This window comes from Vigna angularis, chromosome 11 (genome assembly GCF_016808095.1).
Source record: "Vigna angularis cultivar LongXiaoDou No.4 chromosome 11, ASM1680809v1, whole genome shotgun sequence".
NCBI classification, from domain to species: Eukaryota; Viridiplantae; Streptophyta; class Magnoliopsida; order Fabales; family Fabaceae; genus Vigna; species Vigna angularis.
The window spans coordinates 22,562,620-22,584,269 of record NC_068980.1 but is presented as its reverse complement, the minus strand read 5'-3'; the positions used below and the strand labels follow the sequence as shown (position 1 = coordinate 22,584,269).

The 21,650-nt window shown below is 34.8% G+C and overlaps 2 protein-coding genes across 2 annotated transcripts in view; one reads left to right on the top strand and one right to left on the bottom strand.

Annotated features, from left to right (window-relative positions):
• Positions 1 to 3,331: 3,331 nt before the first annotated feature.
• On the bottom strand, positions 3,332 to 7,832 carry LOC108332630 (zinc finger BED domain-containing protein RICESLEEPER 2-like). Its single transcript, XM_017567948.1, has 3 exons — positions 7,761 to 7,832; positions 4,098 to 4,942; positions 3,332 to 4,055 (listed from the first exon to the last, which is right to left on the bottom strand). Exons 1-3 carry the CDS (start codon positions 7,830 to 7,832, stop codon positions 3,332 to 3,334), a joined length of 1,641 nt encoding a protein of 546 aa, XP_017423437.1.
• A 4,045-nt stretch (positions 7,833 to 11,877) lies between these two features.
• The window catches only part of LOC108333909 (nuclear-pore anchor), a 38,499-nt gene continuing 28,726 nt past the window's right edge, over positions 11,878 to 21,650 (top strand). Inside the window, exons 1-11 of the mRNA XM_017569411.2 lie at positions 11,878 to 12,312; positions 12,423 to 12,569; positions 12,779 to 12,877; positions 13,219 to 13,347; positions 13,443 to 13,535; positions 13,624 to 13,689; positions 18,503 to 18,592; positions 18,705 to 18,782; positions 19,055 to 19,164; positions 20,812 to 20,932; positions 21,020 to 21,112. Of these exons, the coding sequence (XP_017424900.2) occupies positions 12,007 to 12,312; positions 12,423 to 12,569; positions 12,779 to 12,877; positions 13,219 to 13,347; positions 13,443 to 13,535; positions 13,624 to 13,689; positions 18,503 to 18,592; positions 18,705 to 18,782; positions 19,055 to 19,164; positions 20,812 to 20,932; positions 21,020 to 21,112 (1,332 nt within the window). The 5' untranslated portion in view covers positions 11,878 to 12,006. The remainder of the gene's footprint in view (positions 12,313 to 12,422; positions 12,570 to 12,778; positions 12,878 to 13,218; positions 13,348 to 13,442; positions 13,536 to 13,623; positions 13,690 to 18,502; positions 18,593 to 18,704; positions 18,783 to 19,054; positions 19,165 to 20,811; positions 20,933 to 21,019; positions 21,113 to 21,650) is intronic.

Below are 21,650 nucleotides of genomic sequence, written 5' to 3'. Positions count from 1 at the left end.
TATTTTAAAAAATAATTCTTTAATTTTATTTAAAAAAGTTTTAATCAATAATTATTTTCAACATTAATCTCGGGCAAACATGCTACAAGTCCATTTATTGTGCCTGGTCAAAGGAAAAATAGTTGCAGAAACCATACGAACATTATTCTATGATGGTTAATAAAGAGAAATTCGCAGGCAAAAAGCACATGGAAGTAGAAATTTTGACACATGACAGTTTTGTATATGATAGTTTTGTTTTGTATATTATAAGAGCTATGAGGTTGTATGCCAACTTGAAATTGAATTTAAATAATAATATTATAAGTCATATGACAGTTTTGTATATTATGTATTTTTTTATATATTTTAATTTATACGAAAATGAAATGAAATAACATAATATCATCAAACTAATTCAATAAATAAGTTAAATAATTAAAATTAAATTAAATTAAATTGGATGACACATAATAGTAATTAGTAAAGATTGGTACATAGTATTAAAATTCAAAAGTGAAAATAATTGAGTAAAATAAATCATTTTACCTCATTATTAAAAAGAAAATATATGAAATGAAATTACATCATAGAAAAATATATGTTGTTATATTTTGTGATACAAATTTTTCAAACTGTTTTTTAAAAGATAAAATTCATTTCAATGTTTTATCATGCAATTTTTTTAATTATATTTGAAAAATAATTTATAAATAAACACTTATATATTGTTATTTTTTGTTTTATATGATTTCATTTGTTAAATTAAAATAAAAAACGTTTAATTATATAAAATCAATCATTTTAAATTGAAGTTTAATTATAATAGAATGTTTATGGTTACTTTTAATTTTAATTTAATATATATTTTTTGTACAGATGATGATGAGAAAGCCAATGGTTGGTTGGTTCACCCGTGCTCCAAGTTAGAAGTTGATGAATGAGGTTGGATTTGGTTCACCAAAGAGTCTTTTATAAAATTATGATTTCACAAGCAAGTTTTAACAACTTTTTATTTGTTTTGTATTATTTTATCCAGAGGTGCAGATGAGAGAACACTGACAAAGACAAGGGTATGCTGTTGCAAAGAGAAGTAAAGGAAAAGTTAACGTTGTTTCTACATATTTAACGGAAGGGACTTGATTGAGACAAATTATAGCAGGTGTGGACAAAATTGAAACTTTTTTACTAAGTGTATACAAAATTGAAACTTTTTTAAAAGGTTTGACCAACTTGACACATTACATCGAAACTAGAGACAAAAAAACAATTAAACCTGTAATTTATTTTTTATATTCTGCTTGTAACTAATGTATTTCCTTTTACTTAGGACCATGGTCAATTTCATTGTTTAACTCATGGAATGATTCAAAAATGCTAATAAGTGATGATGTAAGCTAAAAAAATTCAAAAAGCAGTTTTGATATTAATTTTTTGGTAGTGTATCATTGTTTTGTTGTTATATGATGTAATACAATTCAAAATTGATTGAGATCTTTAAAATTTAGTATATGAAGGAATGAATTCAATAATATGGATACTATCACAAAAATCACTTTTTGACTTTTGCTATTTTCAATATTTAATGTCATTATACACTCTGACGTCGTAGTCAAAGATGTCAAATTGACGTGCGTTGAAGACAAATGTCCAAGAATATTGATCATGTGGGAGTCTAAGGTTCAAAAACGGCGTGCATAATAACAGAGCAAAGTCCAATTTGCGTCATTTCTAACTAAAAAAGGACGACATTTGATGTTTGTTAGCACACTAATAGACGTGCTAACAAACATCAAATGCTGCCTTTTTTTTTAAAAAAATATTATATTTATTCCAGCATAGTTCAAAAAATTTCAACACATTATAATTCAAAACTAAAATTATTAAAACACAAAATGCAACTACTAACACTAAAACTATCAAAACTAAATAATAAAACAAAACTAAAACTTTTATAATAAAAACTTGTCCTAGACAATTTTCAAGCAAAATACAATTGTTATTGTGGTACCCAACTCTATTGTTCCAGTAGATACGATGTTCATTCCTCTTTTATCTTGAATTGATGAAAAAATAACACAACTTCATTATGTATGAATACTAATGCTTATAGTTTGATGTGATTTCTAATATGTGAAAGGTATACATTATTACCTCAATCCAATTTTTTCTAATTCTTGCTCGAAGGATGGTTTTATCCAAGACATGACATAATAGTCACTTGCGCATGAATTTGGTTGTTTGTTACATTACATAGAGCTGTCAAAACAGGTAACCCGACCCGACCCAACCCGACCCACCACGGGTTGGTCACTTAGTGAGCCAACCCAACCCGGCTCATTTATTAGCGAGCCAAAAAAATTCGAACCTGACCCGACCCACCACGGGTTGGTGGGTTAAACGGGTTGGCTCATTGGCTCACTTAATTAACTTCTTTTTCACCCTCTTCTTCCGAGATTCTTATAACATGTTACTTTGATCGATCAAATTGAAACAGTAATAATTGGATCAATTAATATAAAAGAAAATGAAACAAAAGAAATATATTGTTATATATATTTTAAGTTATCCAAGCATAAAATTTTGCCAATTTAGTTTAATGAGACATACGTAATTACATATAGCCGTTAACAAAAATATATAGCACAAGATAAAACTGTCATGCTTGTAAATAGGTCTAAAAACAAGATAAAACAAATGATATATTCCTGAATTATCCATCTATTAAATTGGAGTTCTGAATGAATAAATTCATAGGATTATGCTCTCTTGAAGCATCTTCTTCTTTATCTCCATCTACAATACAATAAAAAATAGTGTTAACTAATAATATTGAAACACAAAGTAATAAATAATTAAAGACATATGAGAATAACAATAATGTTACCTGTTAGTTCAAAACCATGCAACCAGTTTTGAGTTAAAATAAGTGCCTCAACATTCTCTAGAAGAATGGATGAACGATATTTGGTTAGCACACGAGAACCAAGACTAAAGGCAGACTCACTAGCAACTGTAGTGATTGGAATGTTAAGAACATCACAAGCCATCTTAGACAAGTTTGGATAACGATCTTGACGATCCCTCCAATAACTTAATACATCCAACTTATCAAAAAACTTTGGGTCAAGATTCCCTTCATCTAAATAAAGATCTAATTCAAACCTTCCGGTGTCATTAACATGTTGGCTCAAATAATCAACATATTCCTAAGACATCATGAAACAAAGTTAATATGTCATTAGTCACAAGTAATAAATAAAATATACATAATAAAATAAAGCAAATATAAGAATTAAAGACTTACATCAAATGCATCCATCACTGGCTCATCATTAGTAAAAGAAGGTTATTATGTTGGAGGAGCAACTTGAGAACTTGAAGTATTTGACTCATTTGAATTTAATTTGACATATTCTTCAAACAACTTATGCATGTTATCCTTTAAAACATTAATTTTTTCTTCAAAAGTAGAAGGATTAATCTTTCTATAACAAAATCGAATGGCTTCAAACTTCATCCATGGATCAAGAATAGCCCCAATAGCAAGAATGTCATAATATTGATCCCAATACTTACTAAACTTGTTCATCATACTCAATGACATATTTTTAATCGTCATATCATCACTTTTTACATTTTCTCGTAACAAACATTCAATTTTCCAAACTTGCATGAAGTAACGGTTAGAAGTTGGATAAGAAGAACCTGAAATCAAATTAGTCATTACATAAAACGGCTTCAAGAACTCACACATTTTTTCAGCCTTTTTCCACTCATCATTTGACGGATAATGAAAATAATTTCTATCACGGATAGCCAAACTTCCAAAGGCGCGTCGATATCGAATTGCACTCTCAAGCATAAGATAGGTAGAATTCCATCTAGTAGGAACATCCATTTTCAAACCTACTTTGGTATCAATACCCCTCACTTGAATAACACATTCTTTAAATGCAATTTTTCTTGCCTCTGATCCTCTCACATATTTTATGCTCTCTTTAATCTTTTGCAAAGCAACAGAAGCCACCTTTAATCCCTCTTGCACAATAATATTCAAGACATGTGCACTACACCTTATATGAAAGTAATCACCATTACATATCAAACTATTTTACAATTTCAATTGCTCACTCAAAATTTTTTGCAACACCTCATTGGCATTAGGATTGTCGAGTGTAATAGAAAAAATCTTCCTATCTATTTCCCAATCAAGCAAGAGAGCAACTATTTTTTGTGCCAAATCATGACCTATATGTGGAGGTTCCATTTTACAAAAGGCAATAATCTTACTATTCAACCTCCAACTAGCATCAACAAAATGAGCAGTCAAACAAATAAACCCTTCTTGATTTATAGAAGTCCAACAATCAGATGTCAAACAAATTCTACTATGAGATTTACACATCGCAAGTTTAACCCTCTCTTTGTGTTCATGAAATTTCTTTGAAATATTAGACACAACTGTATTCCTACTTGGAACTCTTACTTCTGGATTTAGATATAGAAGTAATTCTTTAATCCATTTATATTCAAAGAAATTATATGGAAGTCCATGTTGAATAATAACCATTGAAATAAGGTCATTTACAACTTTTTGGTCAATTTCTCTAGATCTTAATTTCCCAGCATGATCAATTATCATTTTCCCTATGTCATTGTCTTTTAATTTCTTTAGGACCGAGCACTTTGATAAATGACGCAACATTGTTGAGGTCCCTATTTTCATACCACCAGCAACATACTCTGTTCCACATGCATTGCATTTTGCCTTTTCTTTACCATCTTTAATACCAATTTTCATAAAATGATCCCAAACTTTTGAAGTACTTAACCTAGGTCTCTTACTTTCTCTATCAAAATCTTTATCCTCATTCTCAATGTCTTCTATGTTAGGTGGCGAACCATCTTTCAAATGATCATGAACACTTTCATCATTTACTGTTTCAGATTTCGTTTTGTTCTGTAATAATTATACAATATTATTAATATAATGATCACAACAAAAGATACACACAATATTTTTAAACAACAATTTGTTCCACATTAAATTCAATGATCAAATAGGTAAAGAAACAAAAGGGTTTAAAAACCCTTAGTTTAGGGGTCTGCAGGTTTGGAATGAGAAAAGGAAAAGAAATATTCATGTGGGGCCAGTAATGATTCTTTGGTAGTTGATTGGATGTGTGGGGGCAAAAGGGTTTTATTGTTTCATTTTTATGCATGATGGAGGGGTCTTACGTAACAAATGGCAGAGAGGATATTTCATTCAAAGAATGAAACCAAATAAAAAATGAAATCGTGACCTTCTAGACTTAGCACTAGACTGTTATGACCGTAGGGTTATCATTGCTTCAAAATCAAAATATCTCAAGCACTAAGCTCCTGGAATCAATGCATGGTTCACTCTCAAAATAAAGCACCCCTCACATTACACTTTATTATGGCAAAAACATGAGCAAACAAAATTTGAAAGCTATCAAAATATAAATCGTTTCTTACCTGAGATATTTGAGAGGACAACAAGGGTTTCACGAAGGGGAAGGAGAGAGTCTGCTGCACGGCTCTGCTACGACGAATTTTTTGCTGCACTAAGGGGAAAGGCTGCGTCGAGTGAAGGGAGCGTAAGGGTAGGGGAACTTAGGGTTTTATTTGCATAGGAGAACTTGTGAAAAGACTATATATTACTAAGTAAAAGTTATACATTTTGAATACTTAATTTAATTAATTTAATTTTAATAAAAAAAATAGAATTTAAATAATTAATTTAATTAATTTGATTTAATTAAAAAAAATAGGTGGGTTGGTGAGCCAACCCGACCCACCATGGGTTCAACCCATGTGAGCTGGGTTCTTAGTGAGCTGAGTCAAAATTGGCTCGCATAAAAAATTTGACATTTTTTTCCAACCCAACCCAGCTCAAACCCATGGTGAGCCGGGTTGGCTCACGAGTTTCAACCCATTTTGACGGCTCTAACATTACACATGACAAAGAAAATAATCACATACCAAGGTTATAAATTGGCATGCGAAATTAATAACTTTAAGATGAATGAGTTTCAACCTTTGGATATAGTACTTGAATTTAATGCGTTGTGGGCTTACCCACAACTCTAACTAAATTGAAAATATTTGAAATTATTAATATAACTAAGTAGAAGATACAAAAAAAGTAGAACTTATGTTCGTACATGGATTTCAACTTAGGTTTCATCTTCTTGTGTAGGGAACAAGACCGTACAATTGTGCATTATCTTGGTGTGATGACCATTAATTGACAATGGCCCCTACCATGAATCATAAATAGTTAGTCGATTAGTTTGCATTACTTCACAAAATATGTAAGTTAGTAACAAATAAGTTTGACTCAAACATCCATGTTTGCAAATAAGTTTGTTTGTACTCAAGTGTGTTTCTAGCAGATTAAATAATTTGCGGTTCAATAAGCCTAGCCTTGGTCCACAATGACTGTGTCCATGTACCTTTAACAAGAAAGTTAAGTATATATTAATAAGTAGTAATTCCTGTGACAGCCGGGCACTGACGAGGGCGGAGAGTGATCGTCGGTGCAAAAGGCACGAAGTGCAAGGGGCACAAACAAGGAGCGGCTCCTGACAGGTTCCAGTGGAAGGGACACATGGATGAATCGAACATACACCGGAATGAGAGGGATCTAAAGACTGTATAGGTATGAGACTATATAGTTGAAGGATAGCTTAAAGGGATTGATTTGGCTACTCATATCACCAAAATGCATTTGCTTTTCGGTAGCCTAACCCATAAGAACTTCATGGTTAAGCGTGTTTAGCCTGAAGTAATTTAGTAATAGGTGACTTTCTGGGAAGTTTTCTCAGAAAGTGTTAAGTTGCCGGGACGTTACAATTCCAAGATTTAAATATGGAAGACAACGAAAAATCTTACATGTATCATAGTTGTTTGATTAAAATATTTAACATTTTGTCTCCCCTAATGACCTCTAGTGCCTCACTTAGAGTAATGTACGATAACATATGATAGTACACATATGATACTACAGGCCAAATACTCTTAATTTCCACTCTAGCTCTTCTATCTTTATTCAACCTGTTTAGTTTCATCATGAGCTTTCCTAGGGGATCATCCTTTAGTTTCTCTTATGTCATCATTTTCATGGATAATAAGTTGATGCATGACATGTTTCTCAAGACGGAAAAACTAAAATAAAGATTTCCAAAGGTATGGATTATTTATTTATAAAATGTTACATAAAATTATTAAGAATAACAATATAGTACTTGTGGTGGGCATTTATAACATGTTACATAAAAATAGGTTTAATAGCCTATTTTGTCCACAGTTTTGTTCAATAATGTCAATTCAATCCCTCGTTTTAAAAGTGTTTGAAATTGATCCTCACTTATTAATTTTTGTGTCAAAATTGTCTCTTCTGTTAAATAGAAGCAAACAGAGTTAATGGGCTGATGATCTATCAACGTTAGTGGTAATGTGTCATTATTTAGTTATGTGCGTGTTAACGTGTTATTTAATTACACGTTGAGGTGGATATTAAAGATAATATTTTTTAAATAGGGGAAAAATTGATTTAGGGCATTTTGATTTGTGCGAGATTAGGGCATTTCCTCATCGGAGTGGAGAAAGCGTGATGGAGAAGAGGTTTGTTCTTCTCTACAATCCTCAGCGGAAGAGTTCATTTCCTTAGCCACCAAACAAAAGCTCAAATCTTCAAAATCCTCATTCAAAACCCTAATCCATTCCATTAAACCCTCCTCTCCTCTGTGTACCTTTCCCCCTTCCACCCTCTCCGATTCCATCTCCACCTCCATCCAATCCTTCCAGAACCTTCCAGGGTCCATATTTTGTTGCTGCCTAAACTAAAGCCTTTCTTCAAGTGCTTTTTGTATTTGTTGTTGTTGTTGAATTTGTTCCATGAAGTGTTGCTCCATAACTACTATGTGTTGATTAATTCTTTCCTCCAATTGAAGCTTCATTTTCCTTAAGGCTTCCTGACTCAAGAACTCGTTCCTTCTTTGTGGAGGACCAAAGTAATCTCAAAGACCAATTGAACCTCCAACGTCTCACACAAGATTTGGGTGCTCAGGCTTTCCAGTGGTTGTTGTGAGTATATTATCCCGACCATGGCCAACAAATGAACCCTGAGTCTGTTGCTCAATTAACTCATCTTGCACCACATAATCAAGTTTAATCATAAAGCACATCATATGACCTATGGTTTTGGGTTTAATGTTTGTACTTACTATTTTCTTATATATCAATTGAGCTGATAATGATGTTATGTGCCTATCATACTTAATTTGAGCAACCTTTCACATATCGTACTTAGCAGATGCAAGTTTCTAGGTTAGGGGACTCAAGTCCTAAAGCCTCTGCAAAAGATTTTCTCAATCGTTTCTCCAATAATGCATAATTAAGCATCATTAAACTTTTGTCTTTGTTGAGCTGTTATTTGTTTTGTTGTTACCTATAACATAAATTTATAATTGTATATCACAAATGTATGCCTTATATGACTATTAAAAAATTAAAAAACAAACTTATCAGTTCCCAAACTCTTTAGATGCATGAAACTACATCTATTCTTTCTCCATTATTTTGTACTTCCCACAAGGAGTGTCATGTTGCTTGTCTCTGAACACATAAAGACGTGTGAGCCTTGTTTTAAAGTCTCTCCATCTGATAGCCATGTGAGATAACACTTTCTTCCTAATTTGCTCAGTGTTCAGAATGTCAAAATTTTGTTGTTGAAAACAGAAAAGATGTTAATGAATTAAGTAAATATATTGAACACTATATTTATTTTAAGTAAACATACCAAAATATCCTACCATATAAGATTCTTCTATGTCTTTGGGACGTCATCCCAATATGTAGTCATAATAGTGACATGTGTTTTAGCCAACATTTCCAAATAGCTACAAATCTTTTCTCATATGGTCCTTTAGGTTTACTTGATAGAGGATCAATCTCGACCACCAACCACTCCATAACAATCCATCGGGTTGTCACTTATAGCAACCGAGTCACAGATCTACTAGGTTCGCTCTTTCCTGATCCAAAGCTCGTCATATTTGAAAACACATTGTTACTACATGTAGATAAGAAAAATATAACCAATTAGGTTTTTAAAGTTAGAATAGGAAAAATAAAAAATTATAAATGTGGAAACATTAATAAAAAGGTACTTATTAAGGTATTGTTTTCTCCCATATTCTTTCATTGTGATAACTTCGAATGACATGGATGTCATTCGCTACATCATCTATCACGCCCCAAATTCCAAGGTGTCACGAGTTATTACAAAAACTAAACATTTCAAAATATTCTTATAGTGTGGGAACATGTTTTTCAAAATCTCATTATTGAAATGTGCGAAAATAAATCTAATCGTAATAGTTTCAAAAGTTGTGTCCAATCACACTATTCGGAAACAATTAAAATGACTAAGGAAATAAAATAAAACTCTAATTACATTGTCTCAAAAGTCTAAACAAAAGAACTTTTCAAGGAATCTCAAATATTTCCTCGTCACCTCGCGAATTTATCATGCTTATGGAATATATGCAATATCATCTGCTATAATACATTATATGATCATTGCCAATAATTTCATTCACAAACACGCAAACACAAATAAGTATGAGATAAGCCACTATAAAACAAACCATAACAATATAAGATATGATTAACAAATAACAATACATAACATTAAGAAGCAACCCCTTCTTATTCACTAGCATCACAATAGATTAGTGGTTCCGTCGTCAATGCAAATCAACAGCGATCCTCGATCCTTGATTTCATCATGAACATCACACACATAAATCAACAATTTATCCATTCATAATCACCTATGCTAACTACATTGCAATCATAATAACCATTATGATCACGCAACCCCATCAGGAGCATCATCACCATCATAAGTACCATTATCATGAATATCCCCATCACAAACACACCTCCATGAATATCTCCATCATGAACACACCATCATAAATATCCTCATCATGAACATCACCATGAGCATCTCCACACTATGATCTCCGTCATGAAAGAATCAATCACACTCTTGTACCCTACCTCACCACACTTGTAGCTTCCTCATACAAGTCATCATGAACATCACCATGGGCATCTCCACACCATGATCTTCATCATGAAAAAATCAGTCACACTCTTGTACCTTGTCTCATCACACATGTAGCTTCCCCATACAAGTCACCTGTAGCTTCCTCATACAGGTCACATGTAGCTTCTCTATACAGGTCACATGTAGTTTCCCCATACAGGTCCACTCGAGTCGTCCCACCTTCTGGCTAGATAGAGGGAAAGAGAAAAAGAATTAAACCTTGCAGTGTTCTCTAATTTTTCTATAAAAAGGCCTTAATAATTGATAAATATTTATGATAAAAGATAATTTGGGAAAAATATTTCTTTATATATTTTTTTGGGTATTTTTAAATGAAATCACAAGAAAATATTAGAGTGGGTGTGAATAATGTTTTTAAAATTCTTTCTTAAAGCATCGTCTAATAGATTGTAAGAGATAAATATAATTTAAGTAAGATGTTTAGACACTGGTTTTTATAAAAGGGCATATATGGAAAACGTTATAAAGAGTTAAACAATAAAGCACGAATTTTATACTAGTTCACTCCACTTGAAGTATGTTCAGCTCTCCCTTAAAAACTCTTAAGGGGTTCCATTAATCTTCAAGAAGATTACACAAGTTTTACCTTTTCAGGTTTACAACGAGTATTAACATTGCTTCTTGTTCACCTAGTCAACATGACTAGTTCGAGTTTAACCACTCCTGGTATATAAGTATTCTAACCAGTCCTGGTTCAATCTTAGACAATTATCTAGACTATTCAACTCAACTAAGCTAAACACAGTATTTTAATTCTCTTTAAAATATACAACACAATGAGTGTTAAGAGCAAATACAGATTTATAACTCTTAAGGAGATGATAAAAACAATACAATGAAATATGAGATTTTGGTAATGTTCTTTCTTTATAAAATTTGGCTTCATACAATATAAAGCAACAATAAGCTTTAATGAGCATTTATGAGTTCACTATATTATCCTTCTTGTTTTCTCTTCAAGCTTCCATCTATTTATAGCTTTCTTGAGAAATGACCGTTATATCTGTGCATGTTGGCTTCATGTAAAATTGATAGCCTTTATAGGTGAGAAGTCGGACTAAAGTCTACTTTGCCGTGTGTAATGTTTTGTCATAGCTTTATCATAACAAAGCTTGTACGATGTGTTAGAGTAGAAGACTTAAAGGGACATATTCCCATAATGTTTTTCATATCTCTCAACGTCTTTTATCTTGTGTGCAGTGATTCTAATAAAGTCTTTTGCACTTTTGTGATATACACAAATACAATAAACAAAATATACAAGCATCAAAGCTCTTTATCATACATGCATTAAATATTTTGAAGCACCTTATATGATATACCAAATATTATGTAAATACATTATATTAAGGAATATCATGACCTAATCAAACTACCAATATTTAGTTATATATACCATTAATATATGAATATTTGTACTTACAAATATATCTCATAATATCTTCAAGTTCTTTAAAATTCTTTTTAGAGTATCTTACTTAATATATTTGTTATACATTGATAAATAAAAAAAATAAATGTTAAATTAACCAGAAATTCTAAAACCCAACAATATATAATTGGTATGATCTTTATAACACTGAGATTTTTTTTATTGATGTTTTGTAATTCAAAAATATTTTCTAAAGTAAAATGGATTTAGTTTATCCAAACGTGAACTCACACCGGGCCTGAAGCCCAATCCGTAAAAGCATTGTGAACATAAAATTTTCACCTTTCTCTTGAACCTTTACCAATCCCTTCGTTTCCCCTTCAAATTTCTCACTTCCCTCTTCTCCTTTCTTTTCCATTCCCCTTTACTGTCTTTAGTTTTCTCATTTCTACTACCCCTTTCAAACTCTCCGATTAGGGCACACGTGATGCCTCTCTTCCTCTCCGACGAGGAGTTCTCGCGGTGCTCCGGTGACGGCGCCGCCGTGGCAGCGAAGGCCGACGCGTTCATCCGCGGCCTCCTCCACGAGCTCGACACTGTCCGCGCCAAGGCCGACGCCGCTGATATCAACGCCGAGCAGAACTGTTCCCTCATCGAGCAGAAATACCTCTCCCTCACCGCCGAGTTTTCCAAGTTGGAGGCCCACGTCGCCGACCTCCAATCTTCCCTCAGTCAGCGCCTCCGCGAACTCGCCGAGGTGCAATCGCAGAACCACCAAATTCAGTTGCAATCGGTTCGAATCGTTCCAAAACGAAACATTTCTCCACTTTTTTTTTATTGTTATGTTATTATTGTCGTTGTTGTACTGGTTGTGATTTGATGCTTTTTTTATGGGTTTATTAGGTTGAGAAAGATAGGGAAATAGAGCGGTTGAGGATGGAGGTGGGGGAATTACACAAGTCAAAGAGGCAGTTGATTGAGTTGAACGAGCAGAAGGATTTGGAGCTTAGTGAGAAGAATGCAACTATGAAGAGCTATCTTGATAAGATTGTGAGTTTCTCTGCTTTTTGGTTTCTGGTGCTCGTAAGGTTTTAAAAGTAGTTTTCGCTGTTGCAATGTGGAGGTTTTGTGGTGTCTGCTACCCCAATTGTGGCCATATCAGCCGCATAAATACTAAGAGCCATGGCAAAACCGTAACGTGATGGGTTTTCTTGTAACGGTGTTGACGTGTTTTGTGTGTTTCAATGGTGTTGTTAAAGGTCCATTTAAGTGAAAATGCTGCTCATAAGGAGGCTCGATTGAGTGAAGTTGAGGCAGAATTAGCGCGGTGCCGGGCTGCTTGCAGTCGCCTTGAACAGGTTTTTTTTTTTTCTTTAGTGCTTGCTGTTATATATTACTTGTTTCCTTTGATTTGCCTTTCTATTTTTACACTAGCTGATTACTTGGGGTACTGGATTCCTTAACCGTCTGACTCTTTTAAATGACTCATTTCGGAATTAAACGTAGTTGTGGCTTATTAAATATAATGGTAAACAACTTGGAAATTTTCAATTGTGCTGCTCTGTTTTACTGTTTCCCAAAACAGCAAAATGTGTCTGAATATCTATTTCTCTTCTTATGGACTAGACTCTTTCTTGTTTTATCTAGTATTAAAACTTGAATGTTTCTTTCACGATAACTGTGCAATGTGTGTAAGCAGGAGAAGGAGATTATTGAGAAGCAGAATTCTTGGCTTAATGAGGAGTTGAATGTTAAAGTTAATAGTGTTTTTGAGCTACGCAGAAAGAACGCAGATTTGGAAGCTGATACATCTTTCAAGCTTACAGATGTAAGCTAGTTGGAAAAATGACTTTTTCTTTTCTTTTTGAATTTGTTTTATTCTCTTTGCATTAATGATATTTGGGTTGACGTCAATGCTTTCAGATGGAGAGACAATTGAACGAATGCTCTCAATCTCTACAATGGAATAAGGATAGAATAAGGGAGCTTGAAATGAAGCTTAAATCTGTGCAGGAGGTTGAACTTGGAGCATTATCTCAAAATGTGATTAGTGGATTTCTTTTATGTGGAACCGTGCTTGATTGATTTTATTTTACCTTTTTAGGAATTAATTTCAGCTAAAGATGCTGCAGCAACCAATGAAGAACAATTATCTGCTGAACTCTCTACTGTGAGTTTTATGACAACCTTTGGCATCCACAATCCATACTCTCCTCCCAAAAACGCTCCTTATACTCTTTCTTGACATAGTTATGTTAGGCATTAGATATAGGTTCATTTCTGTTGACTTTACGCTTGTGGCATATTAGCGGAATCAATTGGAAATAAGAAATTGATAGATAGGGAAGACCTTTTGATTAAATTTGAGTAGGTTTCAACATATTACAATGATCGAGTGAAGCTTAGTGGGTGTTTTTTTTTTTGTATCAGTTTGAACAGAGAAAATGGATTTGAAAGCTTTAGTTCATGAGAAACAGCAATTTATTGTTTATAAATCCTAGACATTGGTTCACCAGTCACAATCACAGAATAGGCATTTGAGGCATTGATAAATCCAACATCCCTTAAGATTCAGAAAACAGTGGTATGATTTAGAGAATGAAAATAGTGATTGTATTATAGTATACAATTGATTGAGCTGATGGGGTACAACTGATATTTATGAGATATTGAGGATTCATTTGTAACTGAATTCCAACCGTCTTAATTAACTGTAGCTGAAAACTATACAATACAATTATGCCCAGACTAATGCCTTGTGCAAACTCTAAAATGTACCCTCACCCCCAATCCAAAGCTGGATCTGGCTGAGCTAGGGTCTGATGTACTTCGATCAGCATGCTGCTATTATAAGGAAATGTGCAACATCTTCAAGCTTTGTTGATCACCTTTTCTCAGAAAGGAAAATGTCCTACTCCATATGCTCTGTCCTAGAGTGAAGTATACAGTGCTCATGTTTTCACAGTAGGTTTTTGGTGACGGAACCCAAGAAATTTGTGCATTGGTTCTTGGCTTTTCCTGAACCATTTGCTTTCAGGATCACCAAGAGATGATGTTATGGTATTCATGTTGACTTTGTGTCATCAGGGTATGATGATCACTCTAAAACGTGAAGAACTATCCTTTGAAGCTAGCTCTAAAAGGCAGAGAACCAAACACTGAAATATTCAATCAAGTATCCCGTACTACTTTATGTGGTACTTAGGCGTCTCATAATACCGAAGTCTCTATTAGAGTAGGTCAATCTGTGATAAAATGATATATAAGCTATAGAGGTATTACTGATGATGCTGGTTGAAATGTAAGCCCTGATTCATAATACCCTTTTGACAATGCAGTATGTCCAGTGAGACTGTGAAGGTGTATGTTTATGCACTTTGTTACTGAGAATGGAGGATCAGGAGTAATTATAGCAAACTGTAATGATCCAATTATTGTTCTGTACAATAAGTAGTCTGGCTGCTGTCTTGATATCTTTAAGGTTCCAACCATGGGGGAGGAAATGTGTTTGATATGAGGAAAAAGATAGTTAGAATATCATTGGTCATTTAGTTTGAAGGGTAGTTAGATACAAATAGGGGAAGAAGAATAGGTGGAACTGAGATTGGTTGATACTGTAAATTGAGCTTTGGTTCTTTGTGAAGGGACAAACTCATTGTCAAGGGCAAACCAATGGAATGACAGTGCTCTCCTATTTCTCTTATTTATTATCTAACTACCCTTCTAACTAACAAAGTAAAGTAACTAACTAACTAACCCATTATTATTGTAAAAACCTTAACTAATTTCTCCTTTTCCTTATATCAACAAAAAAAGCTTTTTGTTTACCAAATTAACCTTCTCTAATGTATTTGGACTTAGTGTCAGCAAAGTGCTTTGCTTCAGTACCAAGGAAATAGTCCAATTCTTTAAGTTATTTTGGGGCAAAGTTGCTGTGTCAATGATTAATGAGGGACTGCATGAGCCTGTTAGGTTCCTGAGTTGGAGACCTAACTAAGACAACCCAATCACACACACAAACAAGAATTAACACTGTAAAAGGAATGGGTTTCTGTATTGATATTGAAAGAAGGTACACAAGTAGCGTTAATGGAGGCCTAATCCTCCTCTTAACCATAGCGGAGGCCTAATCCCCCTCAACAAGGTCCAAGACCTGTTTACAAATAGTAAAAATGATTCCCCCCTTCCAGAATTATCCAAAAGGTTTATTTATACTCTCTCTCTCTCTAACACCCTAACAAACTTCCCCGCTCTTCTTTATTCCTCTACCTTCTATCCTAAACCCATTACCCATATTGTCCTATCACCCTGTATCCTAACAATACCCCCCCGCTGCAGAACAACCTTGTCCTCAAGGTTGGAACCAAAAAACTTGATCTCTTGGCTCCTCTTTATCATCTTGTTATTCTATGAAGGGAACCCACTATTTATGCCCTCCAATTCCAGTCAGGAGGCTTGGGTGGTGGTCGAGATGAGGTATAAACTTTATAGGACCCTTTTCGTGTCTGCATTATTTCCTTGAAAGCGAGGAGCTTCTTATCCTTCCATGTAAAATAACTTCTTCTACCGTCCGGCTCTCTTCTTCCTATCTTTATACCGTTCGGCTTTCTTCTCCCTATCTTTAAACCGTTCGGTTTGCTTTCCCACGCTTTTCCACTGTTTGGTTTTCTTCTCCCTATCTTTATACTACTCGGCTTGCTTTCCCATGCTTTTCTACCATTCGGTTTTCTTCTTCCTATCTTTATACCGCTCGACTTGCTTTCCCATGCTTTTCTACCGTTCGGTTCCTCCACCCTTACTTCAACCGTTCGACTATCGTTCCCTTCAACCGTTCGTCTCCAATAACCTCTTCTACCGTTCGGCTCGGGCAATCCTCTCACATTCGCTTCCGGACGTCCTAGACCGTTCGATTCCTTAAGTCCTCTCGAGTTCGCAACTTGTAGTCCTAGCCCGTTCGGTTCCGGTCGTCCTGTCACGTTCGGCTTCGTCAGTCCTCTCCCGTTGGGTCCAACACTCCTCTACTATTTGGATCTGATCGACTGCTCGACCACTCCCGATCGGCATGGGCTATAGCACTTGTCCTCGGACCGCTCGACAACTCTTGATCTGCCTTGTTTATAGCAATTGGCCTCGGGCTGTGTCACCTCACCGCACGTTCGTCCCCTTGACAACTGGTCTTCTATGGCCTTAGATTGCTCGACCAGTGACGGGGAAACCGTTTTGACTGTAAGACCGTTCGACATGTGACTACAACGATAAGACAGTTCGGTTCCTGCCGTCCTCTCACGTTCGGATTCGATGGTTCTCTCTCGTTCGGGTCTAGCAGTCCTCTCCTGTTAGGATTCGATCATCCTCTCCTTTTTGCCTCCCTGAAATTCTTCAACATCCTTTGTGATTCGCATTGCCACCTTCAAGTCTTGCGGGTCATGCGTTCGGACTTGATTCCGTATGTCCTCTTGCAATCCTGCCAGAAAATATCCTAACAGCTACTCGTCCGACACCCTCTTCGTTCGACCCGCCCATATCTTGAGGTAATGTCATACTCGTCCACCTTCCTCATCTGTTTCGATGTCGCCAAACGCTCAACAATGGTTCCAAACCTTACCACCAATGCATTCTTCAATCTTGCCCAAGACTGGTTCTTGGCCTTCTCCCTCCAGAATCGGGACCAGTACCTCACGCTACCCTCCATGCATGTGGCGACGAGCTTCATCTTCTCCTTCTCCGTCACTCTTTCGAGATCGAAGAATTTCTCTGCCTGTGCGATCCAGCCAGTTGGATCCACACCTTCAAAAATAGGTAGTTCAACGTGCTTTTTCCAACTGTGTCGAACTTCTCTTCTGTCCTCTTCCGATTCCTCCTCCGAGTTTTCCGGCGATCGTCGTTCGAGTCCAACATTGACGGAATCACGACTTCCTTCGGAGCTTCGATGTTGGTTCCTGGTTCGTCGTTCACAAGTGCGGCTAAATGCTTGTAGTTTGCAAGTTACCGCTCTCAACTCTTCTATCGACGATCCAATCGCAATCAACCTTCCCTCCATTCTTCTTCTTCACATGCGCTCTGTTCGCTCCTCTGACAAAGATCCAGTAGGTTGGACCAATTTGTTAGGTTCCTGAGTTGGAGACCTAACTAAGACAACCCAATCACACACACAAACAAGAATTAACACTGTAAAAGGAATGGGTTTCTGTATTGATATTGAAAGAAGGTACACAAGTAGCGTTAATGGAGGCGTAATCCTCCTCTTAACCCTAGCGGAGGCCTAATCCCCCTCAACAAGGTCCACGACCTATTTATAAATAGTAAAAATGATTCCCCCCCTTCCAGAATTACCCAAAAGGTTTATTTATACTCTCTCTCCCTCTAACAGCCTAACAAACTTCCCTGCTCTTCTTTACTCCTCTGCCTTCTATCCTAAACCCATTACCCATAATGTCCTATCACCCTGTATCCTAACAGCCTTGGAGGGCTAGATTGTTTGAAAGGGAATTGTATGAACTTGTTGTTTACAGTTTAGACATGTGGAATTGATTGAACATCTTATAACCCAAGTGTTGTCTATTTTTTGGAGGTATTGTATTTGAAGGATGAATATTTTATGATCTATAGTATATGGGGTAGAAAATAAATTGAGACAAGAGAGATGGTAAACATTTATGGTGAGGACAAGGAATCCTTCAATACTATGAAATATACCTAGGGAAGACAGTTGAGTGCTTGAAAATTCTTGCAATGGAATAATGCTGTCTATTAATCTTGACATATTTGAAAAGTTCCTTTGAAGCAGTCAGGAGTAGAAGACTTAAAAGATAAGTTATAAAGTAATTCTAGCAACTCATGTTTTGTGGAGCAGATGTATTTCCTGTGGAAAGTGAAATTTTGTTTACACTTAATGAACAATGATGTTTTCTTCAAGATTCTATGCAGCAAATTTTTATTTGTGTCTCTTTTATGCATTTTGAATTTGAAATCTCCCTTTTCAGGTTAATAAGCTTAATGAGTTGTATAAAGAGAGTTCCAAGGAATTGTCAAAAAAAGCAACTGACCTAGAAGGTGTGATAAAAGCGTTGGAGGTGAATTTATTTTGCCATTGCTCTATCTTTTATGTTTGGATGTTTGGAGAGAATTAGTCAAATTATAAATTTCAAGACATGGTATTTTTAAATGTTACTTGTGTGTAAACAGTCCGACTTAAAGCAAGTTGGGGATCATTATAAAGTGGAACTTGAGAAGGAATTATCTGCCAGAAAACAGGTTGAAAAGGTATTTTTGTCACCTAAGTTCTTTTAGTTTTCAGTATTTCATTGCTTTGCCTTCTGACACGAATAACTAGTGGTACTAAAAAGAGTTAAATTAGTATGGTTCTTTAAGCTGCTAAGTGTTTTAGGTTAGTGCAGGTAATGCCTAAAGTTGATAACTACTTGTGTGACACTGGGTTGCCAGTGGTCTCCTTTTGTTTGAGGGTGGATATTTATTTAAAATAGATTGTGCTTGAATGTACTAATAGCCATATATGTCTATTTGGGTGCTTGTAGGAGGTCACTGATTTAAAAGAGAAGCTTGAGAAATTTGAAGCTGAAAGTGAGGCAAGGAAGAAGACCAATGAGCTGAATAATCTTCCTCTTAGCAGTTTCACTACTGAATCGTATGTCTTTACCTGTTTTTTTTTTGAATTTTGATTTTACTCATAATTCAATGTTCTACTTTTGTCCTCATGGTATAAGTTGCTTAAAATGTCAAGCCCCAAGATGCAGCATTGTTATATGCTGTCTTTTGTATCTAAAATCTAGTCCCCATTTCATTGGTTGTTGAAAAGGGCTAAAATATGCTAAAATCTGTTTTTTTCACTTTGGAAGATGTTATACTACCTAATCATAAGTTGCTTAGCCATGGAGGTCTCAGGTGTAACTAAATTGCTGTCCTGGTATCCACTATTGGCAACATTGAGCAATGAGCATGGTCAGACTTTGTGTGTACATAGTGTTGGTATTTGATTGGGCTGAGGTTTTGGAGTTGGATGCCAGAGTTAAAATCGTATTACTTTATTGATTGTTGTATCTTTATGTGGAAGGGAATTGCTTTTTGTTTTTTTGGGGAGGGGGGATGTGATGAATATAAATCACGGAAGTTTAATTGTTTATGTTAAGAACTAGCATTTTAACCCTTGCAAAAATGCACAACCTGAATATTTATTTATATACAAAACTTTAGTTATATAAATGGAATCTCTTTATTATATTATTTCAATGATTAATGAGGGAAGAGAGAATATAAAAATGTGTTAATTGAGTTTGATTGATAGAGTGGGGAGAGTTAGAGTCTCACTCTCCAAAGTGAGTACTGAACTATTTAAGATAGGAGTATAATATGCCTAGGGTTAGGAATGAATAAGACGGAAAGATGACCATCAATGGTAAATTAAAAATGTGATATGAAACTCAGCAGATATATTTCTTACTTTTAAAGAATAGAGATATATGAAGGGTTCTACTTCCAAGGATATCAAAAGTAGTACTCCCTCCTGTTCTTATTGTGGCATATTTTAGAAATGATTGATGGCCCAATTTCAAAGGCATTTTATAGTTTCTAGGCAGCATTAAATTTGTTTTTATTATTTGCTTGTATGTTTTTTTTGTTAATGAATGTTGACAAAAAGATTGGTATTGAGGGTAAATTTAGTACATCAGTAGCATTTTTTGTTTAAATTTCATTAGTTTATTTATTAATTAGTTTTATTGGTCTGCATAATTCATTAAAGGTGTCTTATATCGAGAATTAAAGGGAGTAATATATAGAGCAATGTGGAACTCAAAACAGTTGATAGGGGTGACCCTTTGAGTTGAATGATACGGTACCATGTTAAAAATTATAGGTTATTAGGTTCATGTAAGGAGGAAGAAAATGAAAGAAAGGTGGCCTGACGCTGTAAACTGAAAATATCATAGATTTTGGCAAGAATGTTAAAATAATATCTTTTTTATACTAGTAGTTGTTATATGGTCTTGTTAGTTTGTTAGTAGTAGCTTAAGTCCACTAAACAGTGACACTAATGATTGTAACATGTAACCAGTTTTAATTCTCAATTGATTAATATTCTCAGTGGAAGCAATAGATAGATGATTATTGTTGACATTTTTTGTGCAAAATCAGCATATATAATTGATTTTCCTTCCAATCCTTTTCATGTATTAAGTTATGGAAACATACCTATACATGAAAATTGTAAGACATAACATAAGGCCATTGTTTGTTCCCATAATTCTTTTTCTTAATTAGTTGTTTTGTTCTTAAGGTGGATGGAATCAGTTGAAGCTGATAGCATGGTGGAGGAAAATAGCTTGCTAGTCCCAAAACTTCCTGTTGGAGTTTCTGGAACTGCATTGGCGGCTTCACTTCTTCGAGATGGGTGGAGTGTGAGTTTTAAAACTTTTAACACTGGTCCCACTTTTCTTTTGATTTACACAATGATACATCTTACCATATACATCTATTTGTTGAAGTTGGCCAAAATGTATTCAAAATACCAAGAGGCTGTTGATGCATTGAGGCATGAACAATTGGGAAGGAAGGAGTCAGAGGCAGTACTGCAACGGGTATGATTGACCTGGTGCATCTTTTTTATGTATAACCTCAAAATTTGATGAAAAGAATTGGCATGGAATGACCATTTTTGTGTATTTATTTATCAGTGAAGGACCAAGCTAGTGAATAATGATACTTGTAGTTTTGGAGGACTGAGATGGTGTCAACTGACTATTATTTCTTTTTCTTTGGTTGGATAAAAATGTTTTGATGAATGTTTGAGATACAACAGATTATAATTGTTCTCTCGGCATATATTTGCTTTGAGGTGCATTTTGGTTAACTTATGCTTCTGGATGCACGTTGATTTGATTTGGAAAATTGATTTACTGCAACTCTACTCTACAACTCAACTGTGTTCTGGTTTGCCCAAGTTCAAAGGTTATGTTTTATAAATGACAAATTATATTCATTTTAATAAAAAGTTTTTTTCGGGAAGGAATTTGTTTATAATATCGCATATCACTAACTGCATTATTTTCAATACTAATACAGGTTTTCTGTGTTTATTATGTTAAATATGACGCAATGCTATTCTATTAACCTTTT

Excerpts from the sequence above, each read along its gene's own strand:
- LOC108332630 (XM_017567948.1), bottom strand. The coding sequence starts at position 7,832 with ATGGACCCTGGAAGGTTCTGGAAGGATTGGATGGAGGTGGAGATGGAA. Across the intron at positions 4,943-7,760 it reads AGAGGGTGGAAGGGGGAAAG|AACAAAACGAAATCTGAAAC; the intron begins GTACACAGAGGA and ends TAATTATTACAG. Across the intron at positions 4,056-4,097 it reads TTGAGTGAGCAATTGAAATT|GTGTAGTGCACATGTCTTGA; the intron begins GTAAAATAGTTT and ends CTTTCATATAAG.